Source organism: Drosophila ananassae, chromosome 3R (assembly GCF_017639315.1).
Source record: "Drosophila ananassae strain 14024-0371.13 chromosome 3R, ASM1763931v2, whole genome shotgun sequence".
Classification (NCBI taxonomy): domain Eukaryota; kingdom Metazoa; phylum Arthropoda; class Insecta; order Diptera; family Drosophilidae; genus Drosophila; species Drosophila ananassae.
Window position 1 is genome coordinate 439,947 of NC_057930.1, and position 22,109 is coordinate 462,055.

The 22,109-nt window shown below is 40.0% G+C and overlaps 1 protein-coding gene across 1 annotated transcript in view; it reads left to right on the forward strand.

Moving 5' to 3' along the window:
• The window catches only part of LOC6497272 (sarcoplasmic calcium-binding protein, beta chain), a 48,946-nt gene that overhangs the window by 20,882 nt on the left and 5,955 nt on the right, over positions 1–22,109 (forward strand). The window contains 1 exon segment of the mRNA XM_044716627.1: positions 12,247–12,327. Coding sequence (XP_044572562.1) covers positions 12,247–12,327 — 81 coding nt within the window.

Sequence of the window (22,109 nt, forward strand, 5' to 3'; positions counted from 1 at the left end):
CGTTAAGCTATGCCTTCAGTATAAATTCACTAGCGCCCAGTCTAGACTTCAATCCGGTTTGGATAAACTTCAAAATTGGTGTTTAGCAAATAACCTAAAGCTTAATGGATCGAAATGTAAACTCATGTCTTTTTACCGATCTAGTCCTCACCAGGCCATGTACTTTCTCTATGGGAACGCCTTAGAACGATTAACTCAGGTTAACGATCTAGGTGTCCTATTAGATTTGAGACTTAAATTTACCGACCATATATCTACCATGGTTAATAAAGCTATGGGTGTGCTTGGTTTTATTAAAAGATGGTCAAAAGAATTTAATGACCCGTACATAACTAAAACGTTATATACATCACTGGTCCGTCCGATTCTTGAGTATGGATCGTGTGTCTGGGTCCTCAATATGGAGTACACCAAGATCACATTGAATCTGTACAAAAAAATATCCTTACTTATGCGCTTAGGGGACTTAATTGGGATGCAAATCTTTACCCCCTCTTATCGTAGTAGACTTTTACTAATCAACTTACCATCATTAACAAACCGTAGAATGATGCTGGGTGTCATATTTCTATATAATCTTATTTATGGAAATATAAACAGCCAGCATTTACTAACACGCTTAAATTTTAACGTTCCTATTAGAAGGACTAGAAACTTTCGTTCTCCACTCCTCACGATCCGTTCAGGGTATTATGTTCGGACTACAATGGTCCCTACCACATCTTGTCACTTTGTTCTACTAACAATCTTAAATCGCTTATATTAACCGCCTTTTATTTATTTATTTATATATAAAAATTTATCATGTTTAATTTAAAATGTCATTTTAAATTTATATGTGTTTTTCCAAATTCAAAAACTGAAATTTTTATAAAGAAGTATTATTTTAAGGAAGTTATTATAAAAAATATTTATTACAAAAAAAAACAACAATATAAACAAAGAAAAAAATTAGTTTTTTTTTATAATTTTTACAAGGATTGAAAATATGATGCCATAAGATGCCACTTAACATGGTTATATAAACTTGCAAAGTTTTGCAGATTGAACATTTTTTATTGAATCTTCTCTTAATTATAAGACTAACAATAAGTTTACAAATCTTAAAATGAAACAAATCTTAAAAGTAAACTAAGACTGCATTCGGGTTGCGCATTCCTCAAGTCGGTCGCTGTGTGGGTAAGTCATTGCGACGGTGAGCATTATGGAGCTGTTTTCCTTTTAGAGTCACGAGACGAGATCCCCAGTGTGTGTACTTGGCATTGTAGTCTCTTGCTGCTATGAAGTGGTCTCCTAATGAGTTGAAACACTCCTTGCGAGTGTAAGTTGGTTGCCAGTATTTAGTTGTATATTTATAGATGTGGGCTGTAGATAGTTTTTAGCAAATTTGTTATGACAGTGGTGCTTAATACGGCTTCTCATTAGAATTCCAGCAGAATTGCAAAAATGAACTTTTTGAGGCAGGGGTAGCCAGTCGCGGCTTTAAAGCGCTTATGGGTTCTAGTAAAGATCTGGCTGCAGCCGAGAGTCGAGAGACTTTGCACTTTTTGGAGTTGCTCGCTGGACAGTGTGCATAGTCATGAAGCTACAAATAACAGGTGCAGTTTACAGTATGACCTTGTATGGCCATATTCTTGGCAGTTCGCACATTGTACGGGGCCATTGCGTTTGTGCGGTTCCTCAACTGTAATTCTGTGGTGCATCAGAAACTGTAGTTTGTATATAGAGTGCACTTCATATTTCTTCATTGGCTTATTTTCTGGTTCGAGTTCCACCTTAAAGAACTGCTGCTGATAGCCCTGTTTAGGATATGAAGACGGTCTTAGCGCTATATCCCTCCTTTTGCAGTGCCGGACTCTATGCTCTTAACTACGACTTGCACGCCCTTGCTGCTTTTTAGCTGATACATGTAAAAGTTATTTTTATTCTCAATAATGCTCTGTAATTATCTTCAGACTTCATTTGAACTTTTGTTTCCTGAATGTTGCCCTTTGCATTAAGCTCATTAATTTTGCTGACAAGAACATGGGAACTTTTTTGTCGTATATAAAAAGTGGGAGGCTTTGGCTTCCTTTTCTCGACCTCAGACGCGTCTGTCCAGATTTTAAATCGGTTCGAGTTCATGAGCGTTTCTATTGAAGCTAGGCTAGCATTGCCGGGTTATTTTGCGTTGAGAATTGAGGGGCTCAGCTTACTTTTTATTTGGATGTAGTGATCCATATCTGTCTGCATAGCCTTCTTAACATATTCATTGTTTTTTTCGTGTTTTTCGGGCAACGAAGCGGCAGACTTATTTTCGCTGATAGCTGATGATTTTGTTTAGCACGCTGCCGATACAGTTGTTGTTATTGTTACGGTTGACGTTAAAGATATTGCTGTGCTAGTTACTGCTGATGGGGGACGTTCAGCGCTCTTCGGGTGCAGAGACATCGAGTGTATCGTTTGGGGCAAGAACGCGCTCTCTCGCTCGCTACGTTTAAGAGTTTAGTCGAGTTCGGGGAGCTTTCATTATTTTCGGTTGCGAACACGCAAGAGACGCGTTGTTTCTTTGTACTGAAAGCCGTTTCTCGTCTTGCTCACGTTGACGTTGTGTGCAAACATCGTTTTGACTCATTGTAATCGAGGTTGAGTTGATTAGAGTTTTAATTGTTAGGTTTTATATTAATTGATTGACTAATCAATATAAATATTCGCGATTTCATCGCAGAAAGCGTCTTTGCCCGTTGTTTTAGAATTATTAAACCAATCACTGCACTTTTGCAATTTTATTGTATGCTATTGTTTTCGAATGCGGGCAATCTGTCCGATGTTAGCATTCCTTTTTATACCCTTGCAGAGGGTATTATAATTTTGGTCAGAAGTGTGCAACGCAGTGAAGGAGACATCTCCGACCCTATAAAGTATATACATATATTCTTGATCAGGATCACCTCCTGAGTCGATATGAGCATGTCCGTCTGTCCGTCTGTCTGTCTGTCTGTCTGTCTGTCTGTCTGTCTGTTTCTACGCAAACTAGTCTCTCAGTTTTAAAGCTATCGAGTTGAAACTTTGCACACACCCTTCTTTCTATTGCAGGCAGTACATAAGTCGGAACGGCCGGGATCGCCCGACTATATCCTATAGCTGTCATAGAACGATCGGAATTGGCATAACTTTGGTGTTTTTTAAGTTAGAAAGATGGGACTTGGTACAGATTACTCTTTGGGCAAAATAATTCGATATGCCAAATTTCATAAGGATCGGCCGACTATATACGATCCGCTATATATCTAATAATATAAGATGCGTTGCGCCACCTATCGGACTGCGACTGAACTGCAAGGGTATATCAACTTCGGCTCCGCCCGAAGTTAGCTTTCCTTTCTTGTTTGTTATATCCTTGTCAAAAGTGTGCAACGCAGTAAAGGAGGCATCTCCGACCATATATAGTATTATTGATCGAGATCCTACCTTCTGAGTCGATATAAGTTTGTCATACTGTCTTTCGAACTAGTCTCTCAGTTTTGACCTATTGACTTCAAACTTTGCATACATCCTTCTTTCATTTGCACACAGTATATAAGTTCCTACCTATAAGTGCCAGGATCGGTCGAAATTAATTTAATCTTATTTAGGATTTAAGCTCATATCCAATGAAATAAGCTACTTATTACTACCCTTGCAGTAAAAACAAAAACTTTGGCTCCGCCCGAAATTATCTTTCCTTTCTTGTGTCTTCCCCTCTTGCTGTTTTTTTTACACTCTTGCAACTTATATTATTAGATTGAAGGTATTGAAGGTATCATTGTGTCTCGAACCTAATAAGGTATATATATTCTTAATAAGGACGATAAAAATTGATTTGATAAAAATAAACCATTCCCATTTGTTTGTTTCTATGCATTGTACTCAGTGAATAAAAAAGCTACTGAGCTAAGAATTTGCAGGAAAATAAAGTTTAAAAATCAAATCAGATAACTATATTATAAGCTGCCATTGGAACAAATGTGTCATCTTTCATATTTTTCACGATATTCACTTGCGATTTAACAGTAAACGACGTTCTACTTATGGTCTGTTCACACAGGAGTCACTACAAAGTAGGTTCGACGACGAATGTTCTCATTGTGGTACCGTTTACACAGGAGCCACTCAAACTATATAGTGTTAAGATAGTCCTACTTTTGGTCTGTTTTACATAGGAGCATCACTCGAAGTAGGTTAATTTTAAGGGACGTAATCTAACACTAAGTAACGAGACGATTCACTCTAATTTCGCAACTATCTTTATTTCAGACGAACAATTCTTATATAAGATGCTAAATTATACATAAACTAAGTCTGGGGAAGGTCAATGTTATGAACGTGTACCCCCAATTTAAATGCCCATGTTATCCACCTCTGAGTCTGCTGACTCAGATTGTTTGTTCATGCATTTCGGCTTAGCTAGCTGGCTTTGTTTCTTTCGGTCAGTCGGTCATCTTCCGCTGATACTGCTGATTTCTGCTTCTGAAGCCATCTACTAGTGCTGGGTTATTAGTTTCAATATTGTTTCATGCTTATTGCTAATTATTACTAGTATGCCTATAGGTTAGTGGGTCTGATTATTGTATATTGCGACATGCTGATGAATATTCGATTAGATTAGAACACTAAGTGTACTAGGTCTAGGGTAGAAGGGTAGTAGGTATTGGCACTAGGTGCCAACTTTCTCCCCTCCATTGAGGTACTCAATAAAATAGAGTCTAGTGTTTCATTCCTATACACCACTCTCCTCTTGGGCCGCCCATGATCGGGACTCCAGATTATTGGAGTTTATGGAAGAGTATTGTCGCAGCCTCCGGTTACGTTGCCCTGATGTCCACTTTTGGTAATGTGGTCGCATCCTCCCTCGCTATGGTACCCCTGCATCTATTGGGATGGAAGACCGTGAGATGATTATGTGCAGTGGGATAGTGACGACAACATATCTACTGATAGTGGTGACATCTCGATGGGTACCAGTGATAATGACGCTGGTACCTTATAAATCCTTGTGATGAACTACGTGTGTTTTTTCTTGCTTGCCTTTAATGGGGAGACCCTGGATCGTATACTTCGAATCTCGTGTGATGTCCATCCTTTGTCAGCGCGGTTATGCTGGTTCGTTGTTCGATCAGTTCTTCTCCTTGGGTAGTTATCTGGTGATGGGTTGCCTGTCCATGCGGCTATGAGGATCGCTACTCCTATCATTATAACCCCGAAGTATTGATGAGCCTGCTTGGTCCATGTTTTAAATCCCTGAACCTCTGCATGCAGTCGATCTAGCTGGTCCAGTATTGAATCCACCTGCCCTTCTGTTATCTTTATTTTTTCAATTGAAGGCCACTCATATACATAACTCCCGGACATCTTTACTGCTCATGACGAGTTGATTTGCGCTCGTCCGAATATCTTTAGATCACACAATCTTTCCTGACTGTCAGTTTGCCAATGCCTTCGATGATGATTTGATCATTTTCGACCGAGCATACATATGTCATTGTTATTGGCTTCGTGGTCACAAAGATCCAAGCATTCTGTTCTGTCGGTATAACTAGTCCCCTTGATTGGCTCTGGTTTACTTCTACCCGATGTCTTGAAAACGCCGCCATTGTACACGGTAATTGATGGGCATCTGGGTCAAAGAGCGTTTGTTTAAATTCGCATACCTTGTTTCCGTTAGTCCCGCTGATACATTGGTGCAGGTTTTTCTGACTGATAGCGAAGTGGTGTTTTCGGTGGTCATCTATCTCCAAATACCTTGTATCCGTTTTTTTATTACCAAGCTCTCTCTATTTGCTTGTGGGATTGGCTCCATACGATATACAATGAATTCGTCCTCTTCTACCAACGGGATGCTTCTGTGGAACATCAAATCTCGAGCTGTATTACAACTTTTTGTTTACTTTGACCGATTCTGTAATTGATGCAGCATTCGTGGGTCCAGAGCGTCCAAAATTCTTTCCGCAATTATCACAGGGAGTAACCCTGTGCGACGCCTTGATTGGTGAATATCGGGTAACGCCGTTAGAGGTTCGCCAATCAGGAAATTGGGCGTTAATGCCGTGCGATCCCTTGGGCTGGAAGGAACAGATGTCAACGGGCGAGAATTTAGCTACTGGAATTATTTCGTCCGTATCTAGTGCTCATAATGGATGATTGGGCCGACATTTTTCGTCTTCTTGAGTTGCAAAATGCATGGTAGGAATTGCTTGGATTGAATTTTCCGAACTACCACTCTAACGCCTCATTCAATTCTACTCATGACAATGATCCTATCCTTTTCTTTTCTGGCTTGCGGCAATTAAAAATGAATCGCAGCATTCTTCCTATTATTTGCAACATAAGCCATGGTGGTTAATGTTTTTCATTCACTCTTCTGATTTAATGGTTACTTTCAGACTGTCTCCTTTTTTTTTCTTGATCTTCATTTGCATTTTTGGTTCCTACTGATTGGAACCTTAGCCAGGACTCTGGAATTTCAAGATGAATTTTGCACCAAAAACGGTGGTCCGGTGTACCGGACTCGTAACTGGTGTTGAATCTCGTAACTGTACTGCAGTGCACCCTCTGGAGAGAATATCTGCAGGATTATCCGTTGATGCCATATGTCTCCACCACTCTGGGTCTGTCAGTTCCTGAATCTGAACCACCCGGTTCGCTAAAAACGTTTGGAACGAGGATGCAGTGGCGTTAATCCATTTTAATGGAATCTTAGAGTCGGACTATAAATATATTGCTGCTAGTTTTATGTTTAGATCGGTTTTTACTCTTTTTGCGACCTGAGCTGCTAATACCGCTGCACAGAGCTCTAAGCGTGGTAAGGTCTGTTTCATTGGGGGGCTTCCCGTGCTTTTGAACATAGCAATCGTGTGACAATACTGCCCGTTTTATTACTTGCTCGTAAATATGCCACTGCCCCCATATGGTGCTTCTGATGCATCTGCAAACACATGTAGTTGAATGCCTCCGGATCTATATGCCGGGAGTGCACATCTTGGAATTCTTATTGTGGTCAGGATCTGAACGTCATGTCTGAATGCTTGCCATTGATGGGTGAGTTCTGAGCCCAGTGCCGTGCCCAGTCTGCTCCCATAATTGGTGCATTCTATCTGTGCCGTTGTTGGTTTGTTCGGTAGTCACTGAAGTCGAGATTCATTTCTTTGTCTTCTTACGGAATGTAGCTAGTAATGCTGGATGGTTCGCGCACCATTTTCATAGTTTGAATTTTTCTTTTCCCAACAGGTTTATTAGTTGATCCCTTTTACTTAATGCTTCATTTATGGTGTGGCCTCCGGTGAGACAGTCATCTAAGTAGGAACCCTGACGAAGTGCGGCAGCACCCTGGGCCATATTTTAATTTTTTTATTTTAATAGAATATTTTAATGGTTCCATAGACTTGCGTCTCCATAATATAATCTGAAACACTCCTGGGTTTATCATAATTTTTCGGTACATTTTCTCTACGCCTGATGTGAATACATACATAAGATCGGAACAGTAACAGAATGGATAGTAATTCGCTTTGAACTGTTTGGCCCAACCCGTAGAGAGTATTTAAACTCTTTTCACTTGTAGTCGTTGCTGATGCGTTAAATACAACCCGATGATGTGACATAATGGTTTGATGTTAATTGTAATTCATATGCCCTAACTCCTCGTATTGAGAAATACGTATTGTTTTTGGAGATCAGGATCCCGTTGAGGTCTCCTTCCCAATGCGTAAAAACGCCGATATAGCTTTGGAAGGGCTTCCGCAGCGTTGTGGATCTTTTTTAAATGGTACCCGCACACTTAATCTTTTTTCTGCCCTTCTTTCTATATGTTGCCTTGAAATGCTTTTCGCATAACTTGTCATCGGTGGTAAGGGTCTTTGGGTTCTTTTTGAGGGTGTCTAACTTCCGAAATTGTTCGAGCAGTTTCTCGATTCTTGGTTCTTATATCGTTGATATGAAACTGCTTATGGGTGGATTTGTTTATACGGCGGACCCAATTATTGCTGGTCCGTTCACAATCGATCCTAACGGCGTCCGTTGAAGCAATGGCTGTCTCTGCCCTAGGTTTATAAGTAGCGGCTCGATGAGTTGCGGGAGATATTCTACCCCGAGCAGCAAATCGATATCTTGTGGCTGTGTGAAGGTGGGATCTGCCAAGCGAATTTCTGCTGGAATGTTTTTCGGGCTCAGATGGTTGGTTCAGATGGTCAACATGACTTCTGATGGTATATACGCCACTACCTGTGTTTTGAAATTAGGAGTTAATGAAAACATATTTAATACTGCTCGGGAGTTCGCTCGTTTCCCTTTATGGTAACGTCGGTTGATTCTGATTTTACCCCAAGTTTATTTGCCAGTTCCTGGGAAATTAAATTTACTTGTGATCTGGAATCGAATACTGCGCGGCATTTATGTCGGGCTTCGGTAGGATCTTGGACTTCCACTTGGGCGGTCGCGAGTAATACATATAGTGTTGTAAGTTGGCTGGTTGTGGGTGCGCTTGTTCGTGTAGGTATATAATGCAGCATTGTGTGATGATTCTTTTTGCAAACATGGCATGAGAAACCTAGACTTGCATGCATTGGTTGTATGGTATACGAATAGACAGTTTGGGCAGGCGTTTATTATTGTTTTTTTTTTGTGTCTTTTACGTAGTCATGTTCAAAAACTTGGGCAGTTTGAAGTCGATATTGCCGTGAAGCTTATGCCACATTTTTCAACCGGTACTTGAGTTGATGAACGAAACCCATTATTGGCCGTTGTCTTTTGTAGCGTAACTTTGCTTGTTGCTTGGTGTTCTAGGATTTGTTCTAGGATTAGCGTAACCGCTCTAGGTGTTCTAGGATTTGTTTTAATGATTTTCGACTGGTTTCGATTCTGATACCGTGACTTTAGTCGCTGGCCAGGTATCTGATAACTGGCATGTCCTCCAAATGTTGTAGAGATTAAGTTGGCCTCTCCAACCGCAAGATTTTCCAAATGCCGGAATTTTACCGCATCGCTTTACTCTTGATTATGGACCAATTCCATGAAGATGTCGTAGAATCGGGGGCCACTTCAGAAAGTCTCCTTCAAATTTTGAAATGTCGACTGGTGGTATTAGAAATGGAGATGCGAACGCGGGTTTTTGTGATCATCGACTACAGAAGTCGATTGCGATTCTTCGCTCAGAAACGAAAAGTATTCTGTTCGCAAAACCTGAAATCTGTCATCGGTGTGTCCATCATTGTTTAACGTTGGTTCCAGGTCTATGAGGTCATGGTATCCCGTGACGATTTCCTTCCATAGCTCCCATAGCTCCTGCATGTGTTGTCTGATGTGTGTCGTTAATTCCCGTCCTTCGGTGCGGTTGCACAAAAAGTATTCCATATTGTCCAACCGTTCTTCATGTCTTCGTTTTAATGATGTTATTCAAAGGTCTTCTCCTTCGTTTCCTCGTGATTGTGCCTTTGGCTCGCGAAAATATGGCTTCATATTTTTTCACAAGCTCTTCTAGCGCTTTGGCTTTGTGAATATACTAATTTTCCGGACTTAGTGCTAGCTCATAAAGTGCTTGGCATTATTTTTTTTTACCTGGGTTCATGAGTGAGTGAGCTGTTTTAATTTCTCCCCCAAGTATCCTTCCTTGAGTTTCCGCTCTGCGAAGTCCTTAGTGAAGTTTCGTATTAGTTTTTGGATATGAGCATTTGGATTACGGGGTCTGATTCTGATTCCTTAGTTGCGTTATAAGGTTTTTCAAAGATGAACTGCCGAGTGGCTTGTGTCCAGGTTGTGATCCTATAGAAAGGATCGCGTCGGGGTAACCAAATGTTCGTCCGTAGAGCGTGTTGCGGCCACTACGTTGAATTTAAACTCGCGGGCGTAACGGTAGGTCCCGGAGTCGTAGTCAAAGAACGCATATAAAGTCTGACTAAATTTACCTTAATTCTTCAAGGGGTTTGACCTCGGGTTTACCAGGCGCTTGCTGTGATCAGGCTGTCCTGATCCTGGGCTGGTTCTCCACAAGTACAGATGGTACGGGGTTTCGGCTGATTCCGTATCGGCTGGTCCGTTTCACGGGAGCCTCGCGAAGTAGGTTCGATGACGTAGGTTCTACTTGTGGTCCGTTTCATGCATTTCGGCTTAGCGAGCTGGCTTTGCTTGCTTCGGTCAGTCGGTCATTCTTCCCGCTGATACTGCATCTACCGCCGTCTACTAGTGCTGGGTTATTAGTTTGGATATTGTTTCATGCTTATGGCTAATTATTACTAGGTGTACCTATTGGTTAGTGGGTCTGATTATTGTGCATTGCGACGTGCTGATGAACATTGATTAGATCAGACTACTAAGTGTGAATATAGGGTAGTAGGTCTTGGCATTACGTGCCAACCATTGTTTTTTTTTTCGAATCGCCCGTTTATTTTCTGTATAAAAAAGGGAACAAAAACAAAAAATTAGGGAAAAATATTGTTGGGACTTGTGCCAGCATCAAAAATCATAATTATTTCTATTTCTATTCTCTCAGTGTAACCAGCCGCAGCGGTCCACTAATTGCCCGTTATCAGCTGCTCCATATTCTTTGTTTCTCCCAGATTCGCATGCGCTTTGTTGTTCTTTTGTAGCGCATGCAGTTTGGGAGCTTTGGTGGAGCTTCTGCGCAAGCTCTTAGGTTTTTATGACTTGTAATTGGGCATTGTTTTGGATCGGCCGCTGCGGTTGTTTTGGGGTTAAATTGACCCAATAAAAATATTGAAATCGAATTTTGGATCGTGTATTAATTCGGTCGCTATCAAAAATCTGATAGCTCAACAAATATATTATTTTTATAATAATAATCGCTTTTCATGATAAAGTAAAAGTGGCAAACCCGCATGCGTCGTCGAAAATATCTGATATTAGTTTTGGGGACGAAAAATGCAATATAAAAAATTACACTGTAAAAATATTCTTACTCGGCACGTGTTTATATTGTCCCACGGCCAAATATTTTTAATGTTTTAATGTCTAGTTAACCGTTACTTTACCTTTTCAAGAGGTTTTTATTTGATATCAGATATTTTGGGCGTCGCCTTTATGTTTGAAACTTGTATTTAACATCGACAAGAGGCATCGTAGCGCTCCCAGGGCATGTCTCGACTGCACAAAGCTTGTAGCGATGAAACAAGAAGCTGCAGATGTTTGAGATATTTTTTTCGAAGTGCTTTCACGGTTAGTGTCCGGCTGATAGTTTCTGCAGCGGTAAAAAAAGAAGCTGCAAACTGCTTGGGATTTTTCGGTGTGCGGGTCGCGATCATTGGCCAGTTCCTTGTTAAGAACTTCTTATTTTAACAAAATAAGTTTTTAATCTAGATTAAAAAAGAACTTCATTATGCCAATTCCGATCATTCAGTTATATTCCAGCTATAGGATATAGTAGCAATATATATACATAGTTCCTCAATCTTCAAGCTCATAAATGATGATAATATACGCTAGATATAGCTTAAGATATAGCACTAGCGTAGATAGGGGGGGATCAGGGGGATCAATCCCCCCCATTGGGTCTGAGTATTATAAGATGATATAATCTCAAAATTGAAAAGAAACACATTTTTACGCGATGACTGTGCAGTACAGCATTATTATTATTATTATCGCAGATTGCGGATTATTATCGCAGTGTAAAATAAAACTTACAAAAAAACAGGATATTATTCTGAGTCATATCCCCCCCCCATATCAAAAAGCTATCAACGCCACTGAGATATAGCATATAGATAATTCTTATTGTCTGTAGATGGGAAGAGGTTTCCCAAAAGAATAATCCATACTACTAACTTAAAAAACACCAAAGAGCTGGCAATCCCGATCAATTAACTAGTTTGCGTTAAAAAAAGTCACACGGACAGGCGGTCATGCCTATATCGACTCAGGAGGTGATCCTAATCAAGAATATACATACTTTTTATGGTCGGAGATTTCGTCTTCACTACGTTGCACACTTTTCACCAAAATTATAATAACCTCTACTTGGGTGTAATAAGAAACATGGTTACTTTTGTATTAATAGGCTCTTATTTTAAATTTTAAAAATATTTATATTTTAAAAATTGTCTGTATAGTTTTACAAGTGTAGTGTCTTGTAGAATTGATTGTTTATTTCAAAAACTGTAAACCTGAGATCAGTGTCCAAAATTTTTTGACCCCACCAAATTATAATAATGAAAATAAATTATATATTTTTATATATTTTACACCTTAACATTAAAGATCTATATTTAATTATTTTAGGATGGAAAAATATCGAATCAAGAATTTAAAGATGCGGTTAAAAAAACATGTGTTGGAAAAAAATACGAGGAATTTCCACAGGTAAGTTTAATAAATATTATTATTATGAAATTAAACACATACATTTTTATGTGGAAAATAAATATTTTCACGGTGCAGGCTTTGAAGTAATTGCCGTTTATAATGTTTGTGTTTAAAGGAGCTAGGTTTTACTCCAGTTTTAAAACTGTTTAGACTGCAAGAGATCTTTTTCAAACCATGCTGTTAATCACGTATTCCCATGGGTCAGATCTCTTGACATTCTATCTTTGGAATTTTTACCGTGTTCAATGCTTGAACAGTTTGGGTATAATAATTTTAATTGAACAAATATCTCAAAAATCTTTAAATCACAATGAATATTATGGCTGGAATCTAAAACAACAAGCCCAAAATGGAATCCGTAGAAAGTCCCATCATTCTAGCTTAAAAAACACTAAATTTATGCCAATTACTATCATTCTATGACAACTATAGGATATAGTCGGCCGATCCTTATGAAATTTTGTAGATAAGATATATTGGCCAAATATACATTCTATGTGTGGAAATTCCCAACTCTCTAACTTAAAAAATACCCAATATATATGGCCGCTATAGGACATAGTCGACCGATCCCGGCCGTTCCTACTTATATACTGCCTGCAAATAAAAGGAGGATGTGTGCCAAGTTTGAACTCGATAGCTTTGAAACTGAGAGACTAGTTTTCAGGAGGTGATCCTTTATATATACACTTTATAGTGTCGGAGATGTCTCCTTTACCTCGTTGCACGCTTTTGATCAAAATGCTAACACCCTCCGCATGGCACCCAGCAGTTACCATTTTCAAGCAGGAATACTCATCCAAAGTTGAAATCTCAGATTTTATACATTTATTTATGGGTACCGCATTTTTGCTGCATGCAGAATAGCGTTGAAGAATCATCAAAATGAATTTTTGGTAGCATCTAAATGGAGATGGCCAAGAGAGCTAGAAAAAACTTCAAATACGATCCCAAAATTGTAACGGGTTTTAGTTAGCCATGATATTAAAAAAAATAATAAATTAAAAATTTTTTTGACGAAAATATTGTTTAACTAGCTTCAATAAATTGAATAAAATTTTTGTTATTCCTTTAGCTTTCTTAAATCCAAAATAAAACATGATCACTGATACATGATACACGGTATGAGCGAGGAGACTCTGTATATAGCCGAAGAATTAATAATTTTTTGTAGTCATCCGATCTGAATGAATTATAAACCAATCGAAAGGTATCGTTTTAATTAGATAATTTTTGTATATTAGGGTGTGTTGAGCTATCAGCGTTTTGATAGCGACCGAATTAATAAAGACTCTACAATTCAATTTTAATATTTTTATTGGGCCAATTTAACCGCAAAACAACTGCAGCGGCCGATCCCAACAAAACCGAATAAACAAGTGCATAAACCTAAGAGCTTGCGCAGAAGCTCCATCAAAGCTCCCAAACTGCATGCGCTACAAAAGAACAACAAAGCGCATGCGAATCTGGGAGAAACAAAGAATATGGAACAGCTGATAACGGGCAATTAGTGGACCGCTGCGGCTAGTTACACTGAGAGACTTAAATAGAAATAATTATGATATTTGATGCTGGCACAAGTCCCAACATCCTCCCCCGTTGAATTCCATCTTTCAACAAACAATCCTTAGGGGCATGGGACAGCTTCATCACATAATATTGCTGATGATCTCAAGGTCCAAAATTCTCAGTTGCAGGCTGCCGTGTCCATCCAGATCCAGAGAGCGCTCGAGCCAGGCGTCAATAGAGTGGCGAGAGTGGAAGGAAACTTCTTTCAGAACTTGCGCGTAGGCGCACCTTTCGATTGCAGGATCGGGAGCCTTCACGGCTGGAGCAGCAGCCACCTTGGCAGCTGCAGACGGCGGCAGCAGCGATGCGGACGACCTCCCCCATTGGAAGGGTGCAGGCTAGAGTCCAGAATGGAGTCAGACCTGGGGGCTGACTTAATCGGCAACGGTGACAATAATCCAAATACCGGGCCAGATGAGGAATTAAGTACAGCAGGTTCAGAAAATTCATCGCAGAGAACTGCCAGATGCGACGTTGAAATAGCGACCACGGGGGGAGCGGTGGATAGCAGGGCCACTGATGAGACGCAATTGGACACGTCCTGGCTATCGTGATCGTTGTACAGGTTTCGCTCCAATTTCAAATCCTGAGAACCCGATTGGATGTCGCGGTCCAGCGGGTAATCCTGACTGCATGAGCGACGATTTTCCAACAGCACCTTAACCACCGCTATGGTTGGTTCTGCCATTGACGAAGCAGTGGGACCATTGGTGCCGTCGAGACGAGTGGAGTGTTCAGGCACCCTCATGGAGTATCTTGCCATTCCCACCTGAATATCAACGCGCACATCAGCGGCAAGCTGGGAGAACTTCCAGAATAATTCCAGATAGTTTTAAAGCTATCGAATTTAAGCTTTACACATATCCTTCTTTATTTTGCTTGCTGTTGACTATATCTATTTTGGTTGACTGTTTGGGTTGACTATATCCTCTACCAGCCATATAAGTGAACGATCCAAAATTCTACAACTTTGCTATTTTTGAAGATAGAAGTTTGGGACGTTAAAAACATTTTTTTTGAGAATTATTATATAGTGAAACTCTCATAAGGAGATTTTATTATTTAGCCTCTCATCTGTTTATTTGTTTAGAAAATTTGGTTTCCCACAACATAGAATTTTTATAGAATTTTGGGAAAATTTTTAATAAAAATTTTTAGCTCTTTCACTTTCTTTAATGTCAAAATCTATGGAGTAATCAGTGTGCTGCTGACGTAAGGGTGTTTTACACCAGTCCGCCGTATTGAAAGCATTGTGGATATTCAGGGTGGCAATGAAGCCGTAATTTTTAGAGCCACCCTTCCGGCTAGGAATAGTTTCCAGCACTCACTATGTTCCTCAGCATGCCTGGATTTGTGGGTGATTGGCCACCTGCGTACAGCCTCTTATTCACCAGCGAATAGGCGTTACCTGATGGGAACGTTCCTCCGCCGTAACGCATTGCTCCTGAAGCATTTTGTCTTGCTATCACCGATGGCAAGCTTCAGTGGTCTGCGCTAATCTTTAAAGGCGGGGCTGCTGCTCCTTAAAACTGCCGCTGCCTCTCACTCGTCCTTCAGCCTCCTTGCCTTTGTGCACTCTACGCAGTCGGATTCCGATCTCGCGAGCTGCATGGGGGAAGCTCTTCTTCTAGTGCATGTTGGCTCTGTAGCGTCGTGATTTCAGTTTCTTCGATTGAGCAAGGTATCGCCTAAAACCGCTAGCTGTATAGCTGTTACTTATTTGCATGTTAGCACCAGCCGCTAAAGGGGGCCGCAACTTCCAGCGTATTTTCCATTTGGCTTGACTTTTTCGCTGGATAGCTTAAATTTGGGTGAGCTTGCAACAGACGAAATCTGGAGCTCATTGGTGATAGTTTTTCAGGAACTCACCTCGTGACCAACCAACCGAGGGGCTCGTGCCGCATAATGTACTGTAAAATAGTTTCTGTTAGAAATTATTTAAATCGTAAGAAATTAAAAATAGTTATTTCCCAAAGAGAAAATACATAGCCTGGAGAGGGCTATAACGGTAAAAAGACGTAAGCTTACATTTTGATCCATTAAGTATTAACTCATTCGTTAAATACTGCTTTTGAAAACTATCAAGATGGGACTGAAGTCCGCATTGAAAAGAAAAGGATTTGTATTTTAGATGAAGCTTAACATCGACTGCGTACTTTAATACCACCGAGTTAGTTAAAGCTTGCGGTAAATCATTATGAACAAGAAAGGAAAGCTAACTTCAGGCGGAGCCGAAGGTTATATACACTTGCAGTTAAGTAGCAGCTTATATCATTAGATATATATTGGATTGTATATAGTTGGCCGATCCTTATGAGAATTTCACTATCAAATGAATTTTGTAAAAAAATGTTTGATAAGGATACAGGCGTGTTTTTTAACAAAAGCAAGGTTGTTCCATTTTCTATCGTTCTATCGTTTCTATAGATTTATTTACGGCATGTAAAGAAAGGAAGGATGTGTGCAAAGTTTGAGGTCGATAGCTTTAAAGCTGAGAAACTAGTTTGCGTAGAAACAGACAGGCGAACATGCTTATACCAACTACTTTATAGGGTCTGAGATGTCTCCTTCATTGCATTGCAAACTATTGATCAAAATTAGAATACCCTCTCGATCTGCTGGTTGAATGTATTGTTGAATGACACTTTAGGATGTGAATAAGCTAATTGAAAAAAGGTTGCGAATAAATTGGTGATGCCAATACGATACGATTTTCCGGTGATATAATTCGCCGGAGTATGGTTATATAATTCGTGTAACATTCAGCGTTATACATTGAAATTGTACCGAGTTACTAAATACCTTCAATAATACTATACTGCTAAAAACTTTTTTATATTTATGTAAGAGCCTATTTTTAATATTTGTTAAGTTCGTTTGGTACCTTGTGCGCTAAGATTTTTTGAAGTGGACAAAGATTTTGACGGAAAAATTGCGTTAAAGAATATGTTTAAAGTATTGAAAAATTTTTCTAAGCCGATATTTATATTGACGCATGCCAAACGATCGGACCAATCAAATATATCAATTATGTTGCTAAGTTTGTGAATGTAAGCCTTACGGAAACAGCCAATTTTAGTTTTGCTAGAAGTTTTATGATCGAAACCAGAAATGGGACACCAGAAATAAGGATCCCCAGGGCTTGAAATAAGTGAAACTCGGAAAAAAGTGGTAACATCAGGATCAAATGCAAAACATAAACCTACCACGAAGAATTCCTAACATGATTGATTTGACCTATGACGAGTTAAAAGAGATAAAGATATTGTTAGAATCGCTGGCAGATCACTATCTAACATATGCCGATAGTTATCTGTATAGCAGATAAATGATGCCAGTTTATAGGCGGTTCGTCTGACGAACGAAGGAATATAAAGGAATGGAATATAAAAATAGATAACCAATAGGAAATGAGCAGACAAAGTGATTTAGTGAGGAAAGTGAGGAATAACCAACCTCTTGCTTATTTACCTCTAGATAAATTCAAGTGGATGCGTTTGTGTGTGCTGATCAGGCTGCATTACAGTTTCAACAATCGCAATATCTCATTCAGTGGATTATTTGTTTGCTTGCGCGACTCATAAATTAGCTGTTAAATTGAGTGTGAAGCGCACTAAGTTTATCGCAAAGTTTTCCAAAAACTATAGAGCAACTCTTTAACCCTGTCTTGGTTTGTCGCATGAAAGATCCCATTTCGTCCTGGATAGCACAATACCCACTACAATCAACTTTGCAAAAAAAGAAATCCGATAAAAGGGCTGTGAGGCCTGAACATTTTGTATTTCCATCACTACCTCATATCCAGCAGAATATGATGGACTTGGATGCTCAAATCGGCTTGTTGCACGATTTTAATGATCAGAAAATTTGAGAATCCATAACTAATATAATCTATCTTTGGACAAATGGACCTTTAACCATTGTACCAAATGAAGTGTAAAAGACAGACAGACAGACAAAAAGAAAGTTGATTAAATCGATAAAAGTGTGAGAGCTACAAAGAGCAACTGATATTAAAAAATAAGTGCTGAGCCGTAAAGGCAGAATGTTTACAAACTGCAAAGAAGCACTAAAAGCACTAGCGAGTTCGTTGTGTGAACGTAAGCGAGATGGCTGACTATTTTGAAGCTATGGGAAGTATAACTATGAGAGCGATGTGGCGGTTATTAGATTGCGTGAAATTTTTTTGCCGCAACAAAGTTAATTAGGTCAGGCAGTTCTCTAGGGTCTGCAGGACAGTTAGTTGGCTATCGGGAGAGACATTAATTACACAGTGTAACAGTGATTTTGAACTTTTGAAGTGACATAGTAGGAATTGTTTATTGGGTCGTGTATATCACAAAACCATGTTTAAAATATTTTTAACACCCTCAAAATCTTGATTTATGGTTAAAAACCCGTTTTTCGGGACTTCTTTGCGCTTAAAAATTCCTGAACGCGTTTTTTTGAAGGAAAAAATTTTTACACCTGAAACTGAAGTTTTCGACTTTTATTCGTGTTTTTCGGATTTTAACGCCAGTTTTTCGGTACAACTTACAAAAATTCAATCATCCATACCACATATCAATGTTGTCTCATTAATTCTGAATAAAACGAAACAAATTTTATCAAAACATAATTAAAATTGGTGAAGTTATAACGCTTTTCCCAAAAAAAGTCAATTCAACCTAGCGAGCGCTTCTGAGTACCAATGTGTATAAGAATAAGAGTATATTGCTTTCTTCTGACAAAAATTCTGACTGACAGAAATTTTTGTAAATTGTACTGAAAAACTGGCGTCAAAATACGAAAAACACGAATAAAAGTCGAAAACTTCAGTTTCAGGTGTAAAAATTTTGTCCTTTTTGTTTAACAAAATCAAAGATATATTTTTTTTCCAAAAGCTACAACATTTAACTATTGAAAAACAACGAAAATTTTTAAATCGGTTAAAAAAAACGCGTCCATAAATCAAGATTTTGAGGGTGTTACTATGTCACTTCAAAAGTTCATTCACTTTTGTTTTTTTTTGTAACACTGTGTTATTGCTTTTTACTTCTTATACCTTATTGCAGGGGGTATTATAATTTTGAATAAAAGTGTGCAACGCAGTGAAAGAAACATCTCCGACAATATATATTCATAATCAAGATCACATCCTGAGTCGATACAAACATGTCTATCTGTCTGTTTCTACGCAATTTAGTCTCTAGGTTTTAAATTTATCCAGTTGAAACTTTGCACACATCCTTTTTTTCCTTGGCACGAAGTCTATAAATCGATACGGCCGGAAGCGGTTGATTACTTGACTTTATCCTATAGCTACTATTCAATTGGACTATTGGGAATGACATAACCTTGCTATTTTTATACCCTTGCAGAGGGTATTATAATTTTGGTCAAAAGTGTGCAACGCAGTGAAGGAGACATCTCCGACCCTATAAAGTATATATATTCTTGATCAGGATCACCTCCTGAGTCGATATGAGCATGTCTGTCTGTCCGTCTGTCCGTCTGTCTGTCTGTCTGTCTATCGGTTTCTACGCAAACTAGTCTCTCAGTTTTGGAGCTGTCGAGTTGAAACTTTGCATACATCCTTTTTTTCCTTGCAGGTAGTATATAAGTCGGAACGGCCGGGATCGGCCGACTATATGCTATAGCTGCCATATAACTGATTGATCGGAAATGCCATAACTTTGGTGATTTTTAAGTTGGAGAGTTGGGACTTTCCACACATGTTATATTTGACCAAAATATCTTATGTACATTTCATAAGGATCGGCCGACTATATCCTATAGCTGTTGATCCCCAACCGGCAAGACGAATGAGCAGTGGACTGTAGAGTTATATGTTCTTGTCAGTTTCGCTGTCTAATTGGTACTAAGAAAATTTACATTTGTGGAACTTAACGATAGGTGTGTGTGTGCATACATGTTGTGGATTGTAAAGCTAGTTGGTATAGAAAATATAAAGATGACAATATGGGATAACTTATAAACTATGTATCGATAGTCCATTCCTAAACATCCCGGGCCACCCTGAAACACGGTTTCTGAACTGAGTAGTTTCGCAATTTTCGTTATTGGCCGGGTTTTGAGCCGGATGATCCGGACTGCTCGAACCTTATTGTCCTTTCCTTGGAAAGTGTCGATCACCTTCGCTAGATGTCATAATGCTGGTGGTGTGTTGGACTCCTTGACGAGCGCAACGCTGCCGATCGAAATGTTAGGGGTTGGCGTGGTCCACTTAGGACGCTGCTGATGCTTCGCCTCTGCTGACAACTGCGAATGTTGGATTCGTCCACCTACTCTTAGCAGGTTGTCCTTGTCGATGATTGGTGAGATCTTGACCAATTGAGATTGGTTCCCTAGAGCCTTGTTTGCGCGTAGTAACTGGATCTCCTGTTGAAAACCAGCTTGAGCGTGTTGCAGCCACCGAGTCCTTGCTGCCTTGATCTCATCGAATGTTAGAGAATTCGATGTTTGTTTCGAAGATGGGTGCTTCATGCGATGAATGAAGCGCAAAACGTAAGCAAGTGTGTGTATAAGCTTCAGCCAAGATGAGTTGCGATTGAGAAGCTTATCCCATGGGTTGTCCGTCGTGACATTCGTCTGCGCAGCTAGGTAGTTACTTTTGACTTCACCATGTATGCGTTTGTCTGAAAGAGAAGTACTGTTGTGAGTATTGTTCAATTTCACCAAGAATTGATCCTTGTCCCTCAGCCATGAAGGACCCTTCCACCATAATTGGAAGTCAATGAGCTCGGATACTCCCAAGCCACGGGATGCGCAATCCGCTGGGTTCGATTTTGAGTCTACATGCCGCCATGCACGCTTCGGGATGGTTTCGAGGATTTCTGAAGTGCGGTTCCCAACAAACGTCTTGAGTTGGGCTGGTAAATACGATAACCATGACAGGACTATCGTCGAATCACTCCATACGTAGATCGTTACGTCGTTGTTCATTAGTCCAGCTTTTATGGATTGCAGAAGTTGACTCAATAGAAGTGCGCCACATAGTTCCAGGCGCGGCAAAGACTGCTGCTTCAAAGGTGCCACTCTGGTTTTTGCAGCAAGTATGGCGACCGAAATGGTTCCATCGTCGTTAACCACTCGGCTGTATACCACCGCTGAGTACGCCTTGGTGGATGCATCTGAAAATCCGTGCAATTCGATTGTCTGTTTGTCGCTTTTAACTAAGCGCGGTATCTGGAGCTTGTGAAGGTTGTCCAGATCAGCTCGCCATTTGAGCCAGTTGTTTGCTAGTTTGCTCGGTAGTTCGTCGTCCCAATTCAAATTCAACAGCCAGAGTTTTTGAAATAGTATTTTGAATTGAACTACGATTGGTGCTAATAGACCGAGAGGGTCGAATATACGTGAGACATCCGACAACACTTGCCTCTTGGTGCAGCGAGGGTCTTTCGATAGGTTTACATTGTACGACAATGTGTCCTCTCCAGGGTGCCAATGCAGCCCTAGCACTTTGACTGGTGATTGTGAGGAATCCGTGTTATCCTCCGATTTGATGCGTTTGGTATTCGATACCCATTTCCCGAGCTCTAGGTTAGCACAGGACATCAGTTGGACCAGTTCGTCCCTGTTGCGTAGCAGCTCATCCTCACTATTTGCTCCAGTGAGAACGTCGTCGACATAGAAGTCCTCCAACACGATTTTTGCTGCGTTCGGAAACTCGTGCTTATGGTCAGCAGCTAGTTGCTCTAGCACTCTGACTGCTAGAAATGGTGCGCATGATGTTCCATACGTCACCGTGCATAGTTGGAAGTGCTTGACAGGATCTGAGGGAGCCTCTCTCCATACGATTCTTTGGTAGTCTCTATGTTTTTCGCTCACCCATATTTGACGGAACATCTTGACTATGTCCGCTGAAAAGACGTATTTGTACATACGGAATCGCAAGCACACAGCAAATAGGTCTCGCTGAATACTCGGTCCGATTGAGAGCGTGTCGTTTAATGCCATGCCTTTGGCGTCTTGATATGAGCCGTCGAAAACCACTCTAAGTTTCCGACCCAATACGGGATGATGTGGCAAGTAGAAATTCCTACCCTTGGGAATTTCGCTCGGTGAGATTTCTCGCATATGTCCTAGCTCCTGGTATTCCCTCATGAACTTCACGTAGTCGTTACGTAATTGATGATTTTGTGCCAAACGTCGTTCAACTGATTTGAACCTCTGCAGCGCTCCTTGAAGTGTATCTGCGAATAGTGTTT